At 36.8% G+C, this 23,242-nt stretch overlaps 1 protein-coding gene across 3 annotated transcripts in view; it reads left to right on the top strand.

The window, feature by feature from the left end:
• The window catches only part of ezh2 (enhancer of zeste 2 polycomb repressive complex 2 subunit), a 178,242-nt gene that overhangs the window by 136,091 nt on the left and 18,909 nt on the right, over positions 1-23,242 (top strand). For all 3 annotated transcript variants that reach the window (XM_039753308.1, XM_039753306.1, XM_039753307.1), the window contains 5 exons: positions 8-186; positions 17,652-17,747; positions 17,828-17,909; positions 18,004-18,084; positions 22,237-22,321. In XM_039753308.1, the coding sequence (XP_039609242.1) occupies positions 8-186; positions 17,652-17,747; positions 17,828-17,909; positions 18,004-18,084; positions 22,237-22,321 (523 nt within the window). The remainder of the gene's footprint in view (positions 1-7; positions 187-17,651; positions 17,748-17,827; positions 17,910-18,003; positions 18,085-22,236; positions 22,322-23,242) is intronic.

The following is a 23,242-nucleotide window of genomic DNA, read 5'->3' as shown; positions in this document are numbered from 1 at the left end:
CTCACAGGTCAGAACCGTTTTCCTGGATGCCGATGTAAAGCTCAGTGCAATACGAAGCAGTGTCCTTGCTACTTGGCTGTGAGAGAATGCGACCCAGACCTGTGCTTAACTTGTGGAGCAGCTGATCACTGGGATAGTAAAAATGTGTCTTGCAAAAATTGCAGCATTCAGAGAGGGGCTAAAAAAGTAAGTTTTCGGGTTTTTTTTTTTGTTGTTGTTGTGCAGATAAGTGTTGAAGAACTTGTCATTTTCATAGTGTCATAGCAGTGTATGTGTCCCAAAAATGAATTCTTTTTCCACAACTGAGAGCAACAAATTTATAAAAGGCCATACAGACAGCCCTCTCTTTGACTAAATGTAATGTTATATTTTCACTGCAGATGAAAGATTTTAAGTGCAATGCCATCAATGCTTTTTGACCGTGCAAGTGGTGTTGTGATACTTAATCTAAAACGGGGGAAAAGTTTAGTAATATCCCGATTAGTATATCACCTCGGATAAAAATTAGTTTCCTTGCGGGTAAATCTGTTTGGCACTTCATAACCAAGAATGGAAAAATATTGTTGTCTCAATTACCCAAATGTATGCATCAGTAAGCATACACAAATATGGTACTTGGTCCCCTCATATATAGTCTCATGCCTGAACTGTTTGCATGATCATTATTATATAGCAGACATAAAAAGTCTACACAACCATGACAAATTCACAGATTTTGTATAATAAAAAAATGAAACCAAAATAAATCCTGTCCATACTTACTCCGCCTTTATAGAAAAATTGCAATCTATGCAAAGAAGATGAAAACAAATCAGAAACTAGTGAAAAAAGGGGGGAAAATCATACAAAAACCTAGTTGCATTAGTGTGTACACCCTTTAATAATCAAAAATGTGGCTCTGTTCAGAATCCACCAATCACAATAAGTCTCATCTCAAATAGTAGTTATTATATACCTGACATCAATTAAGGTGGTTCTGATTGAGCTCAAATAAATTTGACTGTTACTGTATTCTGATATCCTCTTGCAACATACTCCAAAAGCCATGGGCTGCAAAGAGCTTTTAAAACATGAATGGGATCTCATCATTGAATGGTATCAGTAAGGACAGGGGTGCAAAAAGGTATATACAAAGCATTAAACATCCCATGGACCATAGTGAAGACCGTCATCAGCAAGTGGAGAAAATATGGCTCAACAGTAAGTCTACCAATTTCAGGAAGACCACCAAGAGTTTTACAGCAACATTAAAGGAACTGCAGAATTTCCTGGGAAGTACTGGTTGTTCTCTACAGGTGGCAAAAATCAGTTGTATTCTTCATATGTCTGAGTTTTGGGGTAGGGTAGAAAGACAAAATCCTTTTCTCATAAAGAAAAACATCCAAGCCTGGCTAAACTTTGCAATAAGGTATACCCAGTCTTCCACAACCATATGGAAAATGTATTATGGTCTGGTGAGACCAAGGTTCATCTATTTGTCCAATAATTCCAAAAGATGTGTTTGGCGCAGAAATAACATGGCACATCATCGAAACAACACCATACCCCCAGTGAAGCATGGCAAAGGCAGCATCAAGTGTAGGGACTGTTTTTCTTCATCTGGAGGACTGGGGATTTAGTCGAGGTGTATAGAATCATGAATAGCTCCAAGTATCATTCTGTTTTGGCCCAAAACCTTCAAGCATCTGCTTCGAAACTGAAGATGAAGAGGAACCTCAGCATGACAATGGCCCAAAGCATACATCAAAATCAACAAAACAGTGGCCTCATCAAAGGAGGATCAATGTTCTGGAATGCCACAGTCAGAACCCTGACCTTAATTCTATTGAAAATCTGTGGGGTGACCTGAAGAGAGCTGTGCACAGGAAATGCCCTCACAATTCAATTAGGAGTGGACAAAAATTGCGAAGTCCAGATATGCCAAACTGATGGACATTTACCCAAAAAGACTTGAGTGCTGTAATAAAATCAAAAGGTGCTTCAACTAAATATTCGTTTAGGAAGTGTACACACTAATGCAAGCAGGATTTTGTTTTTTCTTTTTTTTTTTACTAAACAGTTTCTGATATTCACCTTCTTCATATAGATTGCTATGTTCCAGTGAAGGTGGAATAAGTTCTGACAGTATTTATCTTGGGTTCATTTTTATATTACACAAAATCAGTGATTTTGGCAGGGGTGTGTAGACTTTTTATATTCACTGTATGTTGATACGGACAACCTATAGAGCTTTATTGTAATTACCAGAGACATCTACATTAGGCATCTTTGTAAGACTATGCTGATTTACTAAATTTTGCTGAGGAGCTACAATTTAAAACCTGAAGCCACCACAACCTTGTGAGATACAGATATTAGCATTGATTTTTTTTCTAGTTACACTAAAGATATTTGGTAGGATATTATACAGGTCTTGGATTATAAAGCATGGAAGTGAGGAATTGGTAAACTAAAAAAGATTGTTTCCATGTAGTTCCAAAGCAATGATGGTATGTTCTCTTATAATTTTCTATAATATAATTCATATTGGTGTCCATAATGCATTTGTTGTTGTGATATTTTATGTAATATCTTATAATGTTTTCTAAAATATTTAGCAATGTATTTGTCCCTCTTTTGAATAAAACTAGCATCAGTCATATCCCTGAAAACACTCTTTTTAGTCTGTTTACAAATATTCTTCAGTCACTTCATCCCACAAACTTTTTTTTTTTTTTTTTGCCTACCCATCATTCCCCTTGGCAGTTATAACAGTCAAAATGTTGTAGGGACACTATTACTTTGGCAACCGTATACATTAAGCTAGGTGTGGATGGTATAGCCTAATATTTATATCAAGGTATAATTAAAAATTGAGATGTTTATGGTTTATTTTACTTTCTAATCTACAGTATTTGTGTGTTCTTTTCAGAATGAATACAGTTTAGATGCTTTTGTTGGTTCAATTTCATTGGTTAATAGTTGGTAGTTCTTATGTGGTGATTTTTTTCATTAGGAACCTTTAAATAAACTGAAGCAATTCCAAAATGTTGTTGTGCAGAATAATAAAATAAGAACTGAACAAGAAATTAATTAAACATATAGTGCAAATGCCTTTTAAGACACAGAAGCTTTGAAAATATGTGTACTCTTTAGACCAGGAGTTCCCAAATATTTTTATCTGCATACCTTTTCTGAACTAATGAACCACGATTGACTTCCAAGCTCAAATCTGTTAATATAAAAATAGAACATGTGATAAACAAAAGAAAAACCTAGTATACATTTTAAAAGAAAAATAACAGAATAATCCTAAAAATACAATAACTCAAAATATTACCAAGGTTTTTAATAGGAGGATTGTGCTTGTTTACCTAAACATAAGTTGGTATATTTGGTACAGCTTAACTTAATTTTAGCCATTAATCTGGCTCAATGTTCAGATTGCTTATGTATTTATTTTTTATATATAGCATTGCCTAAAAGACAGATTTACGCAAGAATGTTATACTGAATGGTAACAAAAATTGTATCGCCTTATTCTCATAAGCAGCTATTAAGTTCATCTTGCCAACCAGAAGTCTGGTAAAACCATTTTCTTAAATTCTTGTAGGATACTTGTCATCACAGGAGAGTTGATCAGCTCTTTTTTTGTAGTGAAGTCAAAGACTCTGGTAACAGTTTGACTCCAATAGAAAATGGATCCCTAATCCAAATTTCCGCTGACATATTACCTGGAATACTGAGGTAAAATTTCGAGATTAACCTCATGCAGTTCTCTTTTATATTTTTTGCCAGCATCATATTCAGTGGAATTACATTTTCATTCAAAAAATGTTCCAGCGAAAAAGCAGGTACATTTTTTTCTTTCCACTTGATGTACAATATAAGTTGCTTTACTAAACTCTGTTTTGTCATGAACAAGCTATAATTTACCATTAAAACCTTGTAATTTGTTTTTAATAAAATTGAACTAAGTATGTATGCTTAGTATGCCTGTCTGGAAAGGCATATTTCATCTGTGAAATAATTACTTAATTCTTGACTTCTTTTTGAGAGAAAGATGTGAACATTCGAGCATAGTTCCAATAGGCATTTCAATACATGTACCTGAAACGGCCATCTTACTTCGGTATGAAGCAAAAGTTGACTGTGTTTGCTTCTCATTCTGTCACACAAAGGTTAAAATAATCTGAGAGTTGATCTCATCCATTAGCATGAGTTGGACATCTGAGATGGTGCTCCACAGGCATCTGTGTTTGTTTTTCTTTTGTCTCTATTTAAGGTTCTTGTGTTTAACTAAGTTAAATGTAAAAGATGCAAAATTTACATGCAACACGAAGAAGAAACCAAAAGGAAAGCAATACCCCAAAGAGAGTGAAAAAATCACTCAGAATCCTTTGAAGTATAAGCTGGCCTCAAGTTCACGGTCAACCTCAGGATATGACAGATTGAGATTTAAGACAGGAACAAAGATATCCTGGTAAAGCATCCAGTTCACCCTCCAGTGACCCTGGGAGTGAGGTTGATATTGGAAATATGTCGCTATCAAGCTATAAACCAAACCTGGGGATGGGGTGGGGTTGGAGGCGAGTCTCCAGTGGCAACCGTTACAAATACTACCTGTATTCAGAGCAGAGCATTAAGGGGAAGATGGGGGGTTTCACTATAATATTAAGTCTGAAAGAAGAGAGCAAAAATAGATGAAAGTACAGAGAAAAAAATCAAAGTAATTGGGGCTGACCTGGAAAAAGTAAAGCACGTACTTAATACTCGGGTCGAGGAGATAGAAGAAGTGGCGCCTGCTGCTGATTAACAGTAGAATCCCTGAAGCATAAGAAAAAAATAATTATAAATTCCTTCGCACCTCTTCATTAGCGTCTTTTGCTTTGCAAATGTGTTGATCAGCACAAGCAGCCTGCTATCCTAGATTCTCCCAGCCCCCCAACTCCACAGCTACAGCTCAAGTGGTTCAAAACGTTCTCCCAGCTCAAGTCTGTTTATCTGGGTGTGAGGTACCTGGAATTGTATAGGGTAAATATTTTATCGTTATTTGGAACACATACATTTTATGTGTGTTCCGTGTCTACAACGATCTGGGTAAAATGTAGAATAACATTCCATCTGGCTTTTATAGAAGTAACATGTAAATTTAATTTTTTTTTTTTTTAATAAAGACAATCACAAAGCATAATCACAAACAGAACTTTGCATAACATAATGCGTTGGCCGCTATCCCACCTCTCCCTCTTTTTTATGTTTATTTATGTTGAATTTGTTCATCATAAGATTAAAATATTTCTAAAATTTTAACATTTTTGTTTTCTATTACAAGGCCTTGACATTTAAAATATATTTTTTACTGCAGTACATACTGAAGTAGTTTTAAACCTGTAAATAATATTTTATTCTTCTTGTTCTGTATCACGGTGACTGTTTAATATCCTACCCCAGGATTATTCTACCTAGACTGTAGTTTCAGTTGTAGCTGTGTGCATTCAATTGCTATTATTTCAGTCTATTGTTTATTTCATTGCTGCTTGGAAGATCTTTTGTGTTTTGGGCGTACTCGGTCTCTTTGCATATTAGAGGACTTGGATCCTGTGATCTTTGGTCTTAGCCTCACTTGGGAAGGCAAGATTAGGGAGGGAAGAGAAAGGAAAGAGAGCAAAGTATTATTTTTGTGTTTCTTTCACCCCCATTATGTGGAGTGTCAGTTCAGATGCTCGCCCACTAACTGAAACTGCCAGCAATAGATGTCTGAAATTTAGTGTTAAAAATGGATTCTAATGGAGTTATTGCTCATAACTAAAATCATAAAATGACCCCTTATGCTTAGAAACAATATATCTCTGATCAGTCATTGAACATTGTAAACTGGAATATCAAAGGACTCGATCACAATGTCACCAGCTTAAAGGCTAGATAGTGCTTTTGCAGGAGACTCAAATATCACTTCAGGACCAGTTTCAACTAAAACAGGTTCCCACCTTTCCGCATCTCACACCTGTATCAATTCCAGAGGCCATATTGATCAGTCTTGATGACAATACACTCACCTAAAGGATGATTAGGAACACCTGTTTAATTTCTCATTAATGCAATTATCTAATCAACCAATCACATGGCAGTTGCTTCAATGCGTTTAGGGGTGTGGTCCTGGTCAAGACAATCTCCTGAACTTCAAACTGAATGTCAGAATGGGAAAGAAAGGTGATTTAACACTAGAATTACCAGAGCCTACGAAAAAACTTGTAATTCCGTCCCACCTTAAATCGCTTCTTAAATCCCTTCACAACTCTCCGCCAGCATACTTTGTCCTCTAAATGTGCTGATAAAGAGAAGCTAGGAGCAGCCAGCTATTCCATCCCCCCACCAATTTAGAACGTGCATGAACTTCTCTCAGCTCATGCCTTGATTGAGTATCTGGGAGTGAAGTGGAGTTTTAGAGTGGAAATAATAGATTGTTATTTGGAACACACGCATTTCATGTCTGTTCCGTTTCTACAGTAATCTGTATAAACACATTGTTAAAATCGAAACGTTTTTTATATTCTACTAGTAGATGACAAAATGTAGGCATAAACTATATAATGTATGAAGCCTGAAGTCCAAATATCAAAGAAACATTTTCACAAAAGATACAAATATAACACAACAATTGCGCTTTTATTCAAAAATATAACTGCAGAAACAAAAAGCCGCCTTAACATGCGACATTGACACCCGTTTACTGTAACTGCCTCCGTGGTGCAATAGAATCCGTTCCCGCCTTGGAATCAAAAGGTCGCGAGTTCGATCCTGCACCAGTCCGTTTTGAGAAGTAAACTACTCTTAGTCTTACTATTTTTGAGTAAAAGCATGCATTTAATTTCAGTCTGTAACAGCCGGTGCAATTTATGATCCTTGTAAAGGTTAGCTTTTTTTTTAATTCACTTTTCATTCTCTCAGTCGCGTTCAGAATCAATCCATACAACCCCATCTGACACGGCTGTTTTCACTAAAGACGCTATAGCTCTGCAGTGTACCACGATGCATACTAACGCGCCCGCGCACCCAATCCCTCCCAAAAAGGGTTCTGACACACAGACGCTGGCTAAGCTGCCTTCTTCGTATCTCACCGTCACTTGCTTTTCATTTTATTCAGTTTTATTGAGTGTTCCTGCCAGTCCCCGCATGTTGCTGTATGCTGTTTCTTTTGTACTCCAGGACATGCAGAGGAGAGAATGGTAAAGAGCAGTAACTTCGGTGCTATATGCAATCTTCAGATACTCCCCATCTGCCCATGTCGCTCAAACACAGGAACATATGTTGGTGTAAAAGTATAACAAAAGTGCACTTTTATTCAAGTGCACTTTTTCCATCGCCTTTTCCTGTAAGAAGCAATGTACACTTCTCTCTATGGTGTGGTTTCTTTTACACACCTGAAAGAAAGAAACAATATATGTGAAAATATCATCGCACTAATGCAATATTATTTGAAAACGAGCAGCGTCAGATTGGGTGTGAATTTATGCAGGAACTGGAAATTCTCTGATGTGGGACCTTCCCCCAGGGAAGAAAGTACAGTGTCAGGTGCTCATTCAGTGTAATAGGAACCATAGCACAGAGAGGTGTGTACACTGCAACAAGTACACGTGTAGTAAATGTTGGAAGGACGGTCCTTGAGTATGTGGGAACTGTTAATATTTGAATGTGATGATTTTATATAGCACGGAATGGAAATCAGCACTTCTTAGCATTGCACCATGCAAGCTGTCGTATCAATCGCCTACTGTAACTTGCTTTCTTTTTTCTTCGGTTATACAGGTAGTCTTGAATAAAAGTGCACTTGTTTTGTTTGCGAAATGAAGTGTCTGCGTGCACTTTTCGTGGCATTACACGTGTATTTTTTGAGCATGCCCGTTTGAGCATGCTCAAACACAGGAACATATGTTAGTGTAAAAGTATAACAAAACAACGGGCAGATGGGGAGTGTCTGATGATTGCATATAGCAGACTGAAATCAAATATATGCTTTTAGTCAAAAATAGTAAGACTAAGAGCAGCTTACTTCTCAAAACGGACTGGTGCAGGATCGAACTCGCGACCTTTTGATTCACAGGCGGGAACTGATTCTATTGCACCACGGAGGCAGTTACAGTAAACGGGTGTCAATGTCGCATGTTAAGGCGGCTTTTTGTTTCTGCAGTTATATTTTTGAATAAAAGCGCAATTGTTGTGTTATATTTGTATCTTTTGTGAAAATGTTTCTTTGATATTTGGACTTCAGGCTTCATACATTATATAGTTTATGCCTACATTTTGTCATCTACTAGTAGAATATAAAAAACGTTTCTGTTTTAACAATGTGTTTACACAGATAACTGTAAAAACGGAACAGACATGAAATGCGTGTGTTCCAAATAACCAATCTATTATTTCCACTCTAAAACTCCACTTCACTCCCAGATACTCAATCAAGACCTGAGCTGAGAGAAGTTCGTGCGCGTTCTAAATTGGTGGGGGGATAGAATAGCCAGCTGCTCCTAGCTTCTCTTTATCAGCACATTTAGAGGACAAAGGACACTGGCAGAGAGTTGTGAAGTGATTTAAGAAGCAATTTAAGGTAGGACGGAATTCCGAGTTTTTTCATAGGCTGTGGTAATTCTAGTGTTAAGCAATTTTGAGCGTGGCATGGTTGTTGGTGCCAGACGGGCCGGTCTGAGTATTTCACAATCTGCTCAGTTACTGGGATTTTCACGCACAACCATTTCTAGGGTTTACAAAGAATGGTGTGAAAAGGGAAAAACATCGGCGAAAATGCCTTGTTAATGCTAGAGGTCAGAGGAGAATGGGCCGACTGATTCAAGCTGATAGAAGAGCAACTTTGACTGAAATAACCACTCGTTACAACCGAGGTATGCAGCAAAGCATTTGTGAAGCCACAACACGCACAACCTTGAGGCGGATGGGCTACAACAGCAGAAGACCCCACCGGGTACCACTCATCTCCACTACAAATAGGAAAAAGAGGCTACAATTTGCACGAGTTCACCAAAATTGGACAGCTGAAGACTGGAAAAATGTTGCATGGTCTGACGAGTCTCGCTTTCTGTTGAGACATTCAAATGGTAGAGTCAGAATTTGGCGTAAACAGAATGAGAACATGGATCCATCATGCCTTGTTACCACTGTGCAGGCTGGTGGTGGTGGTTTAATGGTGTGGGGGATGTTTTCTTGGCACATTTTAAGCCCCTTAGTTCCAATTGGACATCGTTTAAATGCCACGGGCTACCTGAGCATTGTTTCTGACCATGTCCATCCCTTCATGACCACCATGTACCCATCCTCTGATGGCTACTTCCAGCAGGATAATGCACCATGTCACAAAGCTCGAATCATTTCAAATTGGTTTCTTGAACATGACAATGAGTTCACTGTACTAAAATGGCCCCCACAGTCACCAGATCTCAACCCAGTAGAGCATCTTTGGGATGTGGTGGAATGGGAGCTTCGTGCCCTGGATGTGCATCCCACAAATCTCCATCAACTGCAAGATGCTATCCTATCAATATGGGCCAACATTTCTAAAGAATGCTTTCAGCACCTTGTTGAATCAATGCCATGTAGAATTAAAGCAGTTCTGAAGGCGAAAGGGGGTCAAACACCGTATTAGTATGGTGTTCCTAATAATCCTTTAGGTGAGTGTATCTCAACAATATATAATATATTTCAAAGAATCTACCTCTGGAAGATCCTATGGAATGGGGAGAAAGGGACCTCTCAATTGGCATCTCCGAAAAGGAGTGCAATTCAGCCATACATAGAAAACACTCCATTTACATCTGTGCCAAACATTTGCATAATTCAGCTAGTCTTTCATCAATCACATTTTCTCACATAAAACTGTACTAAATAATATAGTCTGGTCAAGACCATCCTGCAAGTGCTTGCATCTGGCTCCAGTATCACTAGGCTACATCTTTTAGGAATGCACTATACTGACATCATTTTGGATCAAAATCTTTACATACTTCTCAATCATTCCAGAACTGTTAATATCAATACTTGATGAAATCGATTGTAATAGTTAACACCACTCTATTGGCATACCAACTTTTATTGCTAAAGTGGAAGAATCCCAGTCCACCTTCTGTAATTCAGTGGGTAAGTGGTGATCTATATTATCTGGAATTGGAAAAAATTAGTGTGGTGTAGCAGGTCTGCAGCTTCAAAAGAATGGCCAGTTTTAAATGGTAATCCAAGCAACCATGTCAGTCTCGATGGACATGACTATAGGGAGTTAATGAAGTAATTGGCGTAAGTCGCACCTGCAAGTGAGGGTGTGATCGTTCTCAATTGCTTCATCATCTTCCTACAGTCCGTGATTAAAACGTTGCGCCCACAGAGCTGTTGTTATGCATCTCGGATGCATAGTGAGGTCCTTCACCATGCTTGCCCCATTTGTGTCATTATTAAAGAGGGGCAAACCAGCCCTTAGAGTGTCAAAGCCTACGCTCCTTTGTGGGTCCGGCAGAAGGGGAAAGGAAAAAAAAATGGCGAAAAAGCGAGGAAGAGATGACTAAAGGGCAGTCTCAGTAGAATGATCTGGCCACCTAGAAGAGAACGGAAGCACGAACTGTGGCCCCACAAAGGAGCGTAGGCTTTGACACTCTAGGGGCTGGTTTGCCCCTCTGAATAATGACACAGAGTGGGGCAAGCATGGTGAAACTGCAGGAGTGCAAAGGAAGGCAGGGGGAGGGCCGACCTCGGAAGGTTAGAAGGCAGCCAAGATGGGGGTCAGAGGATGAAGTTCATGGCTGCTGAGTCTCCACTGGCGGCGCTAGTGATAGGTGAGCCGGAGGAGCTGGAGAAGGAGGTGGGCTAAGATTGAGAAGAGTTAGTGACTACATTTTAACCTCTGCTTTTATTGGATTTATTTATTGTGGTTTTTATCCCCCACTCTTCACTTGGTTTTTCTGGATTATTTATGGACATTTGGAACAGTGCACTCTGGACCTGTTTTTAGCTTGTTTTGATTTTTGTTTTATTAAAAGCACCTTTGCCCTTTTCCACCATCACCTTACTCCATGTGAGATTGTTTCCCACTAGTTAGCTCAGTTCTGTCATAACTGTCGACGGTATTGGGTTTGAGAGTCTCCCATATATGAAAAGGGAGTCTAGACTAGACCTGCATCGTCACAATCATTTTATCTCTTAGAGGATATGCCCAAAATGGTTTTAAAATATTGCAGGAATTCATTAATATTACTTTAGAATAAGCAGTCTGGGCCTAAGATTGGCTATCTAATCTATCACCTCTTTAAAAAAGATTTAGGTTTTGTTTCTTTTTTTCATTATGCGCAAGTCTCTTTATTTCCTCTTTCTTATGGGTGGTAGTTGAATTTTTTTTTGTCTTTTTTTCAGCTTTTATTACTTGTATTTTTTATTTGCATTCATTGTAATTAATTGGAAGTAAATTGTTGTATCTGGTATGTTTTTATAATGTATAATATAAATATGTTTGTTCTGTTGAATGCCACTGTAATATTCTAATTTTGAAAAATGAAATTAAAAATAATCTGGAATTCATCACTCTTCTCTTAATATAACTCAGAAGACATTGTTTTTAGAGGTTCAAGGTGAATTCTAGAATATACTGTTTCAAGAGCAACTTGTTTAATGTGGGTAACAACTCCACTGTGTTTTTCCGTTATTGCGTATGTACTGCATCACAATTTTTTCATTCAATATTATATTTCATTAAGCAGTCTAGCCTTTCAAAACTAACTTTCAAAGTAGTTTGCCCCCCAGTAAGGCTTTACAAAATGAGAATTTTTCTTTGACTGATTCCACATTGATGCTTTCATGCACTTTAATTGAATATGTACTAGCCTTCACTTTTTTTTTTTGATCATGCTATGGTGATGTTCGATAAAGGAACGACTTTAAATTGTGTAGCTGGCTTTTCTCCAAAAATGAAGGTTACCATATCTGCAGCTGCTGGTAATATTAAAGACTTGCCATTAGTATGAGGTTTTCCTGCTCTGGCAATCTTCCAGCTTACTTTTATGAAGCTTCAGTCATTTTCATACTTATTTCAGAGAAGTGCTTAATTTGATATTTACTTGCCAGTAATCAGATACTTTCCTTTCAAAATAATCCAGTGGTTAATATTTTAAAAATCTTTGTTTTATGTGTAAATGTTACTAGAAGAGAAGGTTTCATTGAAAGGTTTGACAGCTGGATAATATAGACTTAAATTGATACTATGATTATTCTGACCCAGATCGTAACATTTAATGTTTCTCAATATGTTCTCAAAAACCCTTAAAGATTGAAGATCTGCATCACACAGACATGTATATATGGTTGAAAATCTGTTATGTTACAATAATAATGTGAAATATTAGTAAATGGTTTTTCTTTTCCCAGAATGTAATAATTTATTGAATAACTACAGTGGTGTGAAAAATTATTTGCCCCCTTCCTGATTTCTTATTCTTTTGCATGTTTGTCACACAAAATGTTTCTGATCATCAAACACATTTAACCATTAGTCAAATATAACACAAGTAAACACAAAATGCAGTTTTTAAATGATGGTTTTTATTATTTAGGGAGAAAAAAAATCCAAACCTACATGGCCCTGTGTGAAAAAGTAATTGCCCCTTGTTAAAAAATAACCTAACTGTGGTGTATCACACCTGAGTTCAATTTCCGTAGCCACCCCCCGGCCTGATTACTGCCACACCTGTTTCAATCAAGAAATCACTTAAAATAGGAGCTGCCTGACACAGAGAAGTAGACCAAAAGCACCTCAAAAGCTAGACATCATGCCAAGATCCAAAGAAATTCAGGAACAAATGAGAACAGAAGTAATTGAGATCTATCAGTCTGGTAAAGGTTATAAAGCCATTTTTAAAACTTTGGGACTCCAGCGAACCACAGTGAGAGCCATTATCCACAAATGGCAAAAACATGGAACAGTGGTGAACCTTCCCAGGAGTGGCGGCCGACCAAAATTACCCCAAGAGCGCAGAGGCGACTCATCCGAGAGGTCACAAAAGACCCCAGGACAACGTCTAAAGAACTGCAGGCCTCACTTGCCTCAATTAAGGTCAGTGTTCACGACTCCACCATAAGAAAGAGACTGCGCAAAAACATGCATGGCAGATTTCCAAGATGCAAACCACTGTTAAGCAAAAAGAACATTAGGGCTCGTCTCAATTTTGCTAAGAAACATCTCAATGATTGCCAAGACTTTTGGGAAAATACCTTGTGGATCGATGAGACAAAAGTTGAACTTTTTGGAAGGCAAATGTCCTGTTACATCTGGCGTAAAAGGAACACAGCGTTTCAGAAAAAGAACATCATACCAACAGTAAAATATGGTGGTGGTAGTGTGATGGTCTGGGGTTGTTTTGCTGCTTCGGGACCTGGAAGGCTTGCTGTGATAGATGGAACCATGAATTCTACTGTCTACCAAAAAATCCTGAAGGAGAATGTCCGGCCATCTGTTCGTCAACTCAAGCTGAAGCAATCTTGGGTTCTGCAACAGGACAATGACCCAAAACACACCAGCAAATCCACCTCTGAATGGCTGAAGAAAAACAAAATGAAGACTTTGGAGTGGCCTAGTCAAAGTCCTGACCTGAATCCAATTGAGATGCTATGGCATGACCTTAAAAAGGCGGTTCATGCTAGAAAACCCTCAAATAAAGCTGAATTACAACAATTCTGCAAAGATGAGTGGGCCAAAATTCCTCCAGAGCTGTAAAGACTCATTGCAAGTTATCGCAAACGCTTGATTGCAGTTATTGCTGCTAAGGGTGGCCCAACCAGTTATTAGGTTCCGGGGGCAATTACTTTTTCACACAGGGCCATGTAGGTTTGGATTTTTTCTCCCTAAATAATAAAAACATCATTTAAAACTGCATTTTGTGTTTACTTGTGTTATATTTGACTAATGGTTAAATGTGTTTAATGATCAGAAACATTTTGTGTGACAAACATGCAAAAGAATAAGAAATCAGGAAGGGGGCAAATAGTTTTTCACACCACTGTATGCCTCAAAGAAGTGATCGTTTTAAATCGCATGAGAAAAAAAGGTTTTGTAAAAACACGTCTCCTTTATTTAAATGTGAGCTTCCATTACATGTATTGCGTTCAACACCTTGAGTGCCCTGTTGACATCCGTGTCTTCAAGTTATTAAACAATTAAAACTTTTTTTTTCTAAATTTATTTAATACAAAACTCTTAATTCATTTCCATGCTAATCATATAATATAGCACATGTACATATGTATCTATACAGAATGTATATCTATAAAGCAAGGGGACTGGCTCATTCACTTACTCACCAACAAAAATTCTATTTCCTATTTAGTTAAAAAGATGTAATTTGGCACGATTGTACATCTAGGCCAGTAGGTATCCACTAAGAAAAGACATTTTGATATAGCAATATTTATGGGTAAAACGTACATACACTCACCTCCAATTGAAAAGCTAAACACCCCCAAAATCTTGTTTAATTGAAATTTGGTGACTGTAAAGAAAAAAGAGCATTAGTCGACTTGTGTTTATTTGTCAGTACTTATTAATATTATGCTAACTCCCTTTCTTTGTCCTGTGCCTAGAGGTGGCTTTATGCAAATAACGGACACAACAGAAGTGATTGGCAGCAGAGCAAGCCAACAGGATGGACAGATAACTAAAGAGGTTTCAGTGTCCTAAACATGAAAAAACCTAAACTAAAAGAGAAAAGTTGAAAGCAAGTGTATTGTTGATAAAATAATTATCATTTAAACAGTGAAAAGATTACAGAGGTACATCATTGTCAGTGTAAAAATCCTTAGTATATGACTCAATAAAGCTGAGAAAAATACTTTATAATATGAGCAGCATGAGGATGAGATGATTTTTGAACTGTACGAATGATTACGTAACAATCACTTGATTCATGGTGTTGGATGAGGAATAAAGTAGTCAACAAATATTTATTCAGTGTAGTTCATTTACCTTGTCTCATTTACATTATTTAAAAAATATAGTTTTTCACCACTGACAATACATTTTTCTAAATGAGTTTGCAAATAGTTCAACATATCACACATCTTATTTAACAATTAAAAAACTGAAAGTAGCTAAATTATTCCTAAAAGTCTATCTGCTACTTGTAATTTATATGGTGACATCATATGGAATGTGTACAGATTTTGTTTTTTTTGTTTTTTTTTTTTTGGGTGTTCTCAAAAGTTTTTTCAGTGGTCCAAAAACGTGTCTTTAAAATAGTATTACGAGAAGGAATTCTTCCTTGCTGAGGCACATTAAACTAAATAAAAGTTCTTTGCATCCCTGCTACAGATTTAGATTCAATGCATGACATAACAGTGAATGCACAGTAAAATAGCAACCAGTATTTCATGGCTACTAAAACTACTTTTAGGTTACAACACTGTCAAGGCACTATATATACCCCCACTCTATTTACTCTTGTGTCATAATACTTTGAAAATTGTCACATTCTTCACATTCTACCAGTTCTTATCTCTTATGATCCTTGCTGCATGTTTTTCCTCTTACACCACCACCAAGGTGCATAGTTGGAGTTGATGCAAATACACTTAGCGGTGCTGGAGATTTTGAGTATTTTAATTAATGATCAGAATAAGTTGTGGCAAATAAAATGAAAGTGCTGAATCATATTATTTTTTGCATGCTGATTTTTTTTCTGAAAAATTGAATCAAGTCAAAAATTCTATATATTGCCAAGCCCTGGGTAAAAGAATATCTTCCTCAATGAAAGTAAATATTTATCCAAATAAGTGGGATTGTATAAACCTGCATTACTTTTTTATTATGAAATTAAGAATTCTGAACAGTCATCTTTAGCAGAACGGACATACAATGTTAAAGTGCTAGCTTCTGTTTCTTTGTCTTGGCTGTTGTATCTTTTAAGAGAGCCAATATTCATCCACTTATCCTTATTGAAAAAGGGTTAAATATAATTAATTTACAAAGTTTTAGACAAAAACATTTAATGCTATCTTAATGTCTGACTGATACAGACACAACAAAGCTTTATATGTTTTTCATACATGTGAAATTCCCTTTTTAAAACAGTGTCATGATATTGAAATACATTTCATGTTGAGCATGGTAAAAGGACACTTACACCATTCTGACAGATGCATAAATAAAATAATAGGGCAGAATGACGAAGATAAAAAATATCACATGGATAACTACAGATACAAATAAATGCTCTACTGCTAGTTGTACAGTTGTGTTTTGCCATGTTCACACTGTCCATCAGATACCTGACCTCACAAATCCTAAGTCAATATGTTCACATTTGTTTTGTTTATTTCATTATGGTTTGGCCTTTCTCATCTGAAAGCTAAGCCATTCTAAATGAAATGTGTTGTTGTCTCAATTTAAGCACATCAGCGTTGACATGCATTATTTTCTTTCATTTGAAAATGCCAGAATGATTCGCAATGATCTGATTGACCCAGATGATACACCAACAGGTGTGTGATAATAGGTAGTAGGTGGGTTATACACACACACACACACTCCCAGATGAAACATTTTTCTTGCTGAAGCTTACCTTACAGCTGTAAACTTTTGCTGAATATACTGGGAGTTACCAGCATAAAACAGAGGCTTTATCATTCACAATATTACAACAGTATAGTTGTGTGACTTTCCGTTGCTAGCAATTCAAGAACACTTCACAATTTTCATAGCCTCCAATGCATGGACAAGCACCCACAGAGAGTGATGCTCACCTTTGACTGGCTTGTCTGTACCCACACCTTCAGAAACACCAAATTCATATCGTTGACTTGGTAAAGGGAGAACTTGACCCCGTTTTTGGTTATGGTTTTTGTGCTTCAGTGATCTTATGGTTTATCAGTACTGCTTTGTCCACACCAGTGGATAAAATAATGTAAATGCATTACTTGTGGCTATTTGCTTAAGCCATTCCCCCAGTTTGCCAGCTGCTACAAATTTGGGACTATTTCTTCTTTGAATTTTAATAAATAAGGGAAATTGTACTCGTGTACTGGTTTATGTTTTAATGTTGTCTCAAGCAGGTAATTCTTAAACTTTATTATGGAGGCGATTCTGGAAAAGGTCACCAGTTATCAATCTGAATTACTCTTTATGTCTCTGTGCATCTTATGGAGTGCAATGTAACACAAACCGAATTGTTTTATGAAACCAGATTTTGATAAAAGATAAACAACCCTTGTGCCTCGGTATATGCTAGAATGACAACAGAGATGTTTCCTTAGCTTTATTAAATTGTGATTTTATGAGTATAAAACACAGCTTAGTTGGCAGATATTGATAACTTGCATGTACCCAGAAGGCCTCAAGGTTTCTAATCTTTTTAGCTTCTTAAAAGATTCTTCTGTTTGGGTTGCTTTAAAGTTGGTGTTCAGCAAGAAACATGTTTGCTTACTGAAAGTCATTAACGTATTGGTTTATTCTCGTATAGCATAATTAGAATTATGTAATAATGAGAAAGTTTATAATAAAGTTATGTTTGTTTATTGTTGCAATATATCTTGAGCGTCTGTAAAAATCTAAATTTTCTCCTGCCCTGTCTATAATCACTTTACAGTTTAAAGTGATTAAAAGTTTAAAACTTTTTTTTTTTTTTTATATATAGCATTTGCTGCTGGCACCCTCTGATGTTGCTGGATGGGGCATTTTCATCAAAGAACCAGTGCAGAAGAATGAATTCATTTCTGAATACTGTGGAGAGGTTAGTTGAAATTGGTATTAATGTTATATTGAATTTTTTTTTATATTAATAATATTTACAAACAATTTTTACTTTAACAGATCATCTCACAAGATGAGGCAGACAGGAGGGGAAAAGTGTATGACAAGTACATGTGTAGCTTTTTGTTCAACTTGAACAATGGTACTAGTTTTATTTGCTTTTCTTAATTTTTATTTTATTCCCTTTGATGCTGTTACATATGGCAGAGAATAACACTCTTTACATTTTCTGTCAGATTTTGTTGTGGATGCAACACGAAAGGGTAACAAGATTCGATTTGCAAATCATTCAGTCAACCCCAACTGCTATGCAAAAGGTAAAGAACTTTAAATAAGATTACTTCAACATATACAGTACTTTGTAAGGTGGTGATTCACAAGTAATGCTTATAATCATGGACCTTTTGAGTTTTGATAGGTGTAAAAGTTGCTGATGGAATTTATTGACCATTACCTCGCCAGCTGTAGAACATCTTCATATATTAATTTGCTTGGTATCTCTTAGATCTTTCATAATTGTTTCAAATACAATTTTTCTTAAAGCAGTATTGTTGTCTTTATATGAGTATTGGAATGTTGGCATTTTCCTTGAAAAGTGTGTGCATTAACAAAAAAACATGGCTAATTTGAAGGCAACCTGTCATGCACTATGGAGGTTGTAAGGAAAGAACAAAGTGTTGTCCAAAATTATCCTGAGCATGAAATTAATCAAAATCTAGAGTTCACAACTGGTAAAATATTTCTGTCTTTTTAAAGTAGGACACTACAGTCGGTTTCTGTCCTTCTGGGTTTTCTTTTTCCACCTCCCTTTGTAATTTTTGATGTGGCGTGAAACCAGCCACTAAACATTTTGTGTCAATTCAAACAGTAGCAGTTTTCAAGGATAAGTTGTAATTTAAACACAGTGACAAAAATAATTTTGATGACTGTCCACTTCTGAGGTGCACAGGATGTGCATGCGGTTATTGTGCATTAAGATTTTCCTTGTGGAGAAAAACTACACAGTGCAGGTAGGAGACTTTTTGCGAAACATCTCCGTCTCCACTAACTACTGCAGCATTACCATACTACTGAGTCTGGCATGTTAAATTGATACCAGGTTTTTTCTGAGTAAGCTGCAGAATGAAATGGATTATAGACCTTCAGTTTAAATTTTTAAGAGTTAATTCTGATAATTGCCATCTTGTTATCTTTCCTTCTATAGTTCTGGCTTTTTATATTTAGCAGTTACGATGTTGAAGCAGAATCCAACATGTACAGTATCTTGTATTTGAGATTGATTTCACTGAATGCATGCCATATTTAATGATATGCTTTGGGAAATGTATTTTGTGAAACAGCATAAATTGTATAGGATTTCTTGTATTTAAATATTTTACATTGCTTAATACTATTCATTTAAAAACCTCATTATTACTCAACATTGTCCTATGTTAAGTTGCTGTGTTTTTACCATGGTAGCAGCATTTGGAAATATTCATGCCAATATCAAGAAAACTGCCTGGAGCAGTGTTACACTATATTTACAGATCTGATCCATAAATACAGTGTAATAATTACTTTACTTTCCATACATTCTTCTTGAGGAGTGATTCAGTGACAACATGCAAAGCTGGATAAACAATGCTAATGCTATGTTTGGCAACATTTTCCATCTACTAATGGAGAGTTTCCAGACACTCCCAGGCCATTTAAAAAAAAATAATCCCTCTGTTGAGTCCTGGGTCAACCCCATTGTTTTTCACTATTCCCTATGCTTGGTGCATCCTCCATGGTAGGTGCCTGAACGACATTCTACCTACATGCTCATACCCCTTCAGTTTCCTCATTTTATTCCAGAGAAGCAGTGGTTCTACTCTGAGGTGGTATAGTATAGCTGTGCTACTTGTACTGTTTTTAAGAGTGAGCCCAGGAAATGTGTTATGGCCAGTTGTATTTGTGATCATATTCTTTCAGTCACTACCCAGAGCTTTTATCCGTAGGTGAAGATGGTGCATAGGTGGATCAGTAAGTCCAAAGTCTTGTCTGAGGTAGAATGTCCACCAAACTACTGCTTCCTTTCGGTGGTCAACCATACAACATCTTTACCCACATTCATTTGTAAGACCACAACATACCTGAACAGCAGACAAGCCACTTCTTTTTTATTTTCTAAGAGAGAACAATCGCCTCATATTTTTTGGTCATAAAAATCATTTCATCTGCATCATACTCCTATTAAAATTGTCCCAGGGTATATGGTACTGTATTTCAGTCTGATGAGGTCCACTGAATCCCAAACCAGATTCTTTTCAAATAGTTGTTATGCCTTGATATCCTGTCCCATGAAAATGATAAACATGAGAAAATAACTAACATACATTTGGTGATGTCCACCATCCACCCTGAACAAATGCCAACCACATGAGCAAATACAGGTATAAAATAGCATGAAGCAGTGGCCTCAGAACCATATACAGTAATCCCTCCTCGATCACGGGGGTTGCGTTCCAGAACCCCCCGCGATAGATGAAAATCCGCGAAGTAGAAACCATATGTTTGTATGGTTATTTTTATATATTTTAAGCCCTTATAAACTCTCCCACACTGTTAACATTATTAGAGCCCTCTAGACATGAAATAACACCCTTTAGTCAAAAGATTAAACTTTGCTCCGTGACAAGACAGAGATGACAGTTCTTTCTCACAATTAAAAGAATGCAAATATATCTTCTCTTCAAAGAGAATGTCAGAGAGACAGAGAAAAGCAAACAATCAAGCACCGCGCAGGAAGCATATCGTATATCATTGAGGAGTTTGTTAATACGTAATACATGCACTGATTGGGTAGCTTCTAAGCCATCTACCAATAGCGTCCCTTGTATGAAATCAACTGGGCAAACAAACTGAGGAAGCATGTACCATAAATTAAAAGAGCCATTGTCTGCAGAAATCCGCAAACCAGTGAAAAATCTGTGATATATATTTAGATATGCTTACATTTAAAATCCGCAATGGAGTGAAGCCGTGAAAGTCGAAGCGCGATATAGCGAGGGATCACTGTAGTTTCTTCTTGTGCCTTTTACAATACATTACACGTAAGGTTACGTGGCCATAAGTCCACAACACAGTTGTAAACAAGGGCACTTCAGTAACCCATCAAATAACTTTTCAAGGATAAGAGTTCACATCAGTGTTCCAAGATCAGGACAGAATATAAATTGCCCATCCTGTAGCTGAGGTTTTCCCTTTCAATACCTTAGCATTTACCGGGGAAAATGAAGAGTGTAGCCTCTCTCTTTGTTTGTGTCCTTTTTAAAAATGGAGGTCATCTCCACAGACTACCTGTCTTGGGGCATTATCCGTACCTTCAACTAAACATTGAAAAGTCACATTAGTCAAAACAACTCCACTGTATACATTACGTTCAGCATTTACACTTGAATTTTGTTTTTAATGATTACAGTAATTTCAGGAGCAGAAATGGACCCAGCTCCTATCAATGCTTCTAGCACTCCCTCTTCTAAGAAAGCTATATTCAGTAGTACTTTGAGCCTCTTGATGATTTATTTCTCCAGCTGAGCACAAAGGTACCTTAATCTTCATAAGAACAGCTTGAGTAATATACCTACTCTCTCTGTGTCATCCATAAGGTTTGTCAGAATCTTTGAAATGCAGTCTTAAACTCAGTCTTGCAGGTTTTGACATTTTGGCCTACCAGTACTTTTCTGCATAATGTGTAGAATCTACTACAACTATTACATGGAAGGCCCCTTTTTATTTATTTATTTATTTATTTCAATTGAATGATACCCTTACCCCTTCAGTTGGTTTTAGAGCTGCCGACATATCAGATACCCAGGAACATTTTGGCCACAGCTCCTTGTAATCTGTCTGCACTACTTAAGTCTTGAACAGGGTCCGTGCAAGGTCATTGTTTCTGCCCTTTCTTAAGATGAAGCACTTCTGAAATAGGACTTTAACTCATTGCAAATAGAAACTCCACAGTTTTTTCACTGAATTCTTTGATTTCCAGTTGGGTTTTCTGGCTCTGCACAGCAGACCCTACATCCAACTGACCCACCTCATCAGCAAGTGATGATCAGTTGACATCAACACCCTTCTTCAAGTTACGTGACATAACTACAAATCAAATCATTGACATTTGCCCCAGTATATATGGGTGCCAGGTGCACTTATCATTCTTCGGTTCAAGCATTGCTGGTGCAAAACTCCAATACCAAATCAACATAGTTACCCACTCCAGGTATTTGTTATTCCTGTGAAGAAAGATTTTGACAATCGAAACCTAATCAGCAAAAAAATTTAAGTCAGCCAGCAGTGGTATTATATGATGCACCTTCAAATAATTTGGTTATTTTTGAATATTTCAGGTGTACAACTTGGATTTTATTTATTTGAGTAATTTTATTTACTAAATCTGTTTCATATCATAAATATTTGACACCTTTCTATATTTCTTTCCATAGTTATGATGGTTAATGGAGATCACAGAATAGGAATATTTGCAAAAAGAGCCATCCAGACTGGTGAAGAACTGTTCTTTGACTATAGGTAAATTGACAGGCCTCTTCTATAATCTATGTCTTTATTAACAGAATCCATCTATTTTTATTACATTGGGCTCAATCTTAATGGGGGCTTTATAATTTAGAAAAAGGGATATCAGTGGTACTATTTTTTTAAGAGTATAAATGTTTCAAAGAGCACTTTTCTTTCTGGCTTAACTTGATGTGACTTATAAAGGGTTATGGGTCATAATAGCACCAGGATAGGAAGTCATTTTTATAATGGTCAGTTAAAATTAACATAAAAGAATCATGTTCCACTAACAGTAGTAATTGATTACTTGTTAAAATGGCATCAATAAGTGCAGCCTCACAGGCTGTGATAAATCTGATAAATTTAAAAGTCACTTTACTGTGATACAGTGACAGTCATCTGAGTTGTCTATTGCTTTTCGACAAGACTTTTGAAACATTGATTTAAGTTTTTACCTAGTTTTCTGATATAACATTTTAGCTAACCATAGCCAGCCAATTACCTACCTGCATTTACCCATTCCTGAATCGTCATAGGAGAGAATAACTACCACATTTAAGCTATTCAGACATGTGATTCTTGGTCAGTTGCTGCCATACCTGAGTTTTTGCTGACCTTAATGAAATCAACTCTGGTGCACCTGTAAGCGAAAACTCTTTAAAGCTTACAATACATTCAAGATATTTTTTATAAGTTCACATTTGTATTTTGTGCCAGTTAACTTGTATTTCTCAGTGGATGGTTGATCATCCTTTTATTTGTTATAGGCTATTATTTTGGTGGGTGTATCATGCTTCATGTTGACAGCAGGCTTCTGGCTACTGCAAATAAGAGTGCTTAGAGACTTGGTGGCAAAGATAGGAGAGGGGGACTCTGTAAAAAGGATATTGTGAAGTGCAATTCTGAGTATCGTGGTGCCGAAAGTGAGTTTTA

The sequence above is a fragment of the Polypterus senegalus genome, chromosome 5 (genome assembly GCF_016835505.1).
Source record: "Polypterus senegalus isolate Bchr_013 chromosome 5, ASM1683550v1, whole genome shotgun sequence".
Classification (NCBI taxonomy): Eukaryota; Metazoa; Chordata; class Cladistia; order Polypteriformes; family Polypteridae; genus Polypterus; species Polypterus senegalus.
This window is presented reverse-complemented; position numbering and strand designations above follow the sequence as displayed.